General features: G+C 40.4%; 1 protein-coding gene across 2 annotated transcripts in view; it reads left to right on the forward strand.

Annotated features, from left to right (window-relative positions):
• The first annotated feature begins 3,575 nt into the window (after positions 1–3,575).
• HNRNPD (heterogeneous nuclear ribonucleoprotein D (AU-rich element RNA binding protein 1, 37kDa)) overlaps positions 3,576–5,000 on the forward strand; it is a 6,076-nt gene continuing 4,651 nt past the window's right edge. The window contains exons 1-2 of one of the 2 annotated variants that reach the window (XM_010145036.1): positions 3,576–3,745; positions 4,533–4,694. In XM_010145036.1, the coding sequence (XP_010143338.1) occupies positions 3,581–3,745; positions 4,533–4,694 (327 nt within the window). In that variant the 5' untranslated portion in view covers positions 3,576–3,580. The remainder of the gene's footprint in view (positions 3,746–4,532; positions 4,695–5,000) is intronic. The other variant, XM_010145037.1, reaches the window with a different exon arrangement.

Below are 5,000 nucleotides of genomic sequence, written 5' to 3' on the forward strand. Positions count from 1 at the left end.
CTGGCGGCTCGCCTGCAGGCTGCAAGTCTAAACGCAAAGCCGTGGCCTGGCGTGTTCTGGGAAAGTGCATCCGGGTTCGTAGCTGGTTTGCTCTTCGTCATTGTAGGGAGTCAGGGGTGATGATAACGTGCTCAGGGTCGGTTTCGAAATTAGCGGGAGCAGCACTATTACGGACTTCAATGCTGCTGTCAAGTGGAGGAAGTTTCATGACCAACCCAAAATCCCAATGTGTGTCAACCCAAATCCCATGGCAGTTGGTGGTGACTGGTCCTGAGATGTACATCTGGTGTGATACGTGCCACACTTCATGAGCTTTCTAAAAGTTAATGTGCAGTGTATGTCTTAAGGTCTGTAGTTCAGCGTGCCGAGTGCTCAAGTTGCAGTGCCTTGGTGTTGCCCTATGTTGCAGACAAATGGTACGTCAGTTGGGTGCTAGTGAGGGACACGAGGTACCTTGACTTCTTCCCACCATAAACCATTTCTCCTCGTGAAACGTGCTGTGAGGAGAATTGCTTTAGGTGACAGCTTTAGAACGAAGGCAGCTTTTAATGTTCTGATGATCTCTGCCTGATGCTTGGTATGGGGCAGTGTCGCTTTCATATAGAAGGTGAAATTTATGTATGATAAATCTAATTATAGGACCAGGCTGCTGCTGTATGCTGTCTCCTCTCAGGCCAATGTGAAACTCAAGCTGCAGGTCTGATTTTGATCAAGGCAGAAAATAAACTGAGTAAAGGAACACTGTCATGTCCTGTAGAGACTTGCTGTGAAACCTTCCCACTTGTCTTTCTCTTCCTGTAGTAACCTGGGATGCTGCTGAAAGCACAGAGAGGGAACAGGAACCTTTTTTGAGTGTTTTGCTACAGTTAGTGAAAACTAACTGTAAATGTTAACTGAAAATGTTTTCGTTATATCTCACCTGCTCATAATAGCTTTAAGTATCTTTGCAGTTTGTGTATGTTTTACTTTTTGCACTTCAATACAGACCTGGTAAAGGGTTTTCATGAGGAAGCCTGTCTTCTTTTGAGTCAATGTAGCCTAGAAAAAGTTGTCAGTGAATGGTGACACTGGGCAGTGTTTACATGTAGCATACATTGACTTGTAGTTTAGTTCAATTGTTTTTTTTTTTTTACCTGTCAATTCTTCGGGATAACGCTGTACATGAAACAAAGTGTTTTGACAGCTCCCTTGTTAGTGGAGGGAAAACAGCACATCCTTGGTAACTGCTGGATGCAGGTACATTGGCGTTTGGTTTGCATTAGGAATTGAGGACAGTGTCTTTGGGAAAAAACAGTGTGCAGGTTCTCATACCCTCAGATCTCGGTGAGTACTGTGGACTTGTGAAATTCATATGTTGGCAACTGCCAGGCAACTTCCTGACTAGCCTGGTGGAGGAAGGCCAAAGCCACTAGTTTTGGTGATGTCTGAGCTCTGTTTAGGTAAGCCTGAAGTTTGAAGGCTTTCCTAGTATGTTTCTGGTAACTTATTTGGGAAAACTGTATGTGTTGATGTGACTTGCACTAGCCAAACTGTGGTTGGGAAATAGACATGTTTTTACAAGCTTTTGACAGCACTGTGACACTGCACCTTAATTGTTTGTTGCACTGGCTTGAGTTGTAGTCTTGATCTGACCTCAGTTTTGCAGTGAGCAGTAGTTTGTGAACTTGTGTAGTGGCAAGCTGAAGCAGTTGGTTTTTTGCTGCTGGACTCACAGGTGCAATTATTGCAGGGTGAGAAGAAAATCTTTCAGAGGGCTATCAGTTTCGAACTCATATTCTTGGTTCTGTCATGTGTAGGGTAATTAAAAGTAGGGTTTTGTATATTAATGTTGGTTGTTAATATCTATAAAACAGGTTTTGTATGTGTATGTTACTGGTTTGTTGATAACTGTAGAGCAGATGTTCTGTATGTCACTTAGCCAATTTTATGTTCCGAAGTAACTACTAGAGTATCATTTTCTAGAGTATAGTATACTCTAGTATACTAGAGTATCATATTCTCCATTTCTCAGAAATGCAACGCCGCGTCCGCTGTATGCGTTCTGCTTTGCTGCTTGAAAAACCCTGCAAAACAAACAATTACCTTAATGTTGGATGAACACAAGGGCACAAGGCATCCTTCGAATGCCGGTCCATACTGGTATGAGGCTGCTGGTTTACTGGTGTGGACTGTTTTTTCCATATTGGTCTTGAAGAGAATTAAGATGTCACACTAGAGAAAGGGCTTTTGGTGCTTTGTTGAAGAGAGATCTGGAGCTAATTGGAAAAGTGGATACAGTGGTAGGGAATTGGTACGCCTGTTGATAGATGTGAAGAGTTTTAATAGCAACGTCTGAAGCTCGTGAACTGCCTCATCTGTATGGAGGTTGGATATAGTTGTCAGAAGCCGAATGCTCTTGCTAATTCTGTGAGAACACAGCTAGTTCAACAGTTAGTTCACGTGAGAAGCTTTTGATTTGAGAGAGTTTGTCTTGTGGAAGTACAGCACGATTGTACGTGACTGGCAGAAATATTTGTGTGTGGAAAGTGGAGGATTTGGAAATGTGCTACACTTTTTTCAGGTTTTCTGATAGCTGTGTGTGGTTGCAGAGTAAGTTAAAATGTTGTAGAAAGCATTTTCATAGATCATAATGGATCATACTTTTTGTTTTGAGCTTGTAAAATCATCTTTAGAAGTATTTAAAGAGATCATCTCAAACAAAATACTCTTTTGAATGGGTGCATAAGCCCTATGCCTAATAATTAGGAATGTTTAATTTGTGTGCATATTGGCTTGCATTTTTAATTGATGCAAATAATGAAGTGTTTCCTTTTGAGCCGTGGTAGTTCTTGATATTTTTTTTTGTTGTTGTTGTTGCTTACTAATATGATGGGATGATCATTAGTTGATTTGAAGATTTCAGTGTGCTTTTAAAAATAAAAGTCATGATCAGAATTACCTGCTGTACAAAACACTGTGCAGCAACACATCCTGTATGTAGTATGTTGGGAAGATGTTCTCATGATAGTATTGGATTATGGCAGGTGTTTGTATCGTGTTATTGGGAGGAAAGATAAGTTTTGATCATCTAAAACTTTGGGGTTTTACTGCTCTCTGGGGAAGGGGACTTGACTAAACTTCCTTTATTTGTTTTAGTTAACAAATGTTGACAAAAGTCCAATCCAGACGAGTACTTAAATGCTTCTGTTTAACTGCACTGCCCTGTAAATCTATTCTGCTTGTGTTTGTTTCATAAGCAGTTGTGTAGAGGCTCCATAGGTAAGTACGTGGAATTAAGCCTGTGGTGGGTGAAACTACTACAAGAAAGTAGTAAAATATCTTTTTGTCACTCTTTGTAGTTTCTTGGGATAGCAGAGTAAGCAACTGCAGTAGAAAATGGTGCAAAACTTTTATGTACATGTAAGTCTAATCTGGCCAGGGTAATTTAAACAAGTTCTCAAAAACTGCAGGCCTGTGTGTGTAGTGTTGCTGATAAAACTCTGCTCTTCCTTAATTTAGGTGGTTGAGCTTGTAAAGCTTGACAGTACAGGATTTTGGGTAAGATACATTAACGGATTAACCATCTTGTTTTAACAGGAAAATGTTTATCGGCGGGCTTAGCTGGGACACTACAAAGAAAGATCTGAAGGACTATTTCTCTAAATTTGGTGAAGTTGTAGACTGCACTTTGAAGTTAGATCCCATCACTGGTCGATCAAGAGGCTTTGGCTTTGTACTCTTCAAAGAATCAGAGAGCGTAGATAAGGTAATAGTAACATAATGAAACCATATATTCAATTTCAGGTAGCCAAGATACAGCACTCACATGATTGTATGCATAGTTGCTTGTACGTGATCTGTTAAAGGTGATTCTGGGATACAATATATTTAAGATGCTTATTGAAATGTTTTTTCCTAAACCGTCTTACTTGTGATGCAGTGGCCAGGACCAGCAGTGATTCCCAGAGTATGGCTTTGGGTACTTACAGAGGAGTGTACTGCAAGTCACTGGTCCTGAGCACTTTGAAAATACTGTATGTAAATGTCTGCTGCCTACTACTGTGAAAGCAGTAATTTACAAAGAACTTCAAGTCTTTGCGTACCAGAGCTACAGTGTGAACCCCTACAATAGAGCCAGTGGCTTTGATAGATTTGGGCTTTATCGAAGCAGAAGTCAGCTGTTAACCTTTCTAAAATGCTGTTGACACAGCAAACTGAAATGTTTTCATCTTCACTGCCCTTTGCTGACGCATGAAGAACAGATTCTTTACCTCATGAGGTTTGAGGATGTTACACTGTTACTTCCTGTGGGTGATAAGTGGCTCCAGTTCACTCTTGACAAGCTTTGTCAGAATTGTCTGTGACAGTGGATAGTGATCAAAATCATGGAACTGTTTTGTTTTGTGCAACAAATCATTGCTATTATGAAAGTGCTGAAATGGAAGTGATAGCATCAACAAAAACTAAGTGTAAAATAACTGGGTCTTGCTCAAAACAGCAGTGAAATATTTAGCTTGAGCCATAAGTAAGATGATGTTTTAATTTTTCCGTAGGTCATGGACCAGAAGGAACACAAGCTGAATGGAAAGGTTATTGATCCAAAAAGAGCTAAAGCCATGAAAACAAAAGAACCTGTTAAAAAAATTTTTGTTGGGGGTTTATCTCCAGATACGCCTGAGGAGAAAATAAGGGAATATTTTGGAGGTTTTGGTGAGGTGTGTTGTGAAATAAACTGCCGATACTTATAGAACTTGTTCTCTTTTCACCAATTTAGTAAAAAAAGCAGGCCTCATATGTAACCTCTGTGGGCACTACTGTAAGCTGAATGGCTGGTGTAGCTCCATGTGTCGTAGTGATCCGAATTTTAATTAGTTACAGGCTTAATTATGGGGTATTAATTATGGGCTTCGAGTTGCATAAACTGGTTTAATGGAAGAAGGAGCTGGGATAAGTCAGAGTCGGGAACTGATTCATGGGATGTCTGACAGTCGTGACTGGGACAGGCATGGGAGGCAGTGTTT

Source organism: Buceros rhinoceros, unplaced genomic scaffold, assembly GCF_000710305.1.
Source record: "Buceros rhinoceros silvestris isolate BGI_N320 unplaced genomic scaffold, ASM71030v1 scaffold18531, whole genome shotgun sequence".
Classification (NCBI taxonomy): domain Eukaryota; kingdom Metazoa; phylum Chordata; class Aves; order Bucerotiformes; family Bucerotidae; genus Buceros; species Buceros rhinoceros.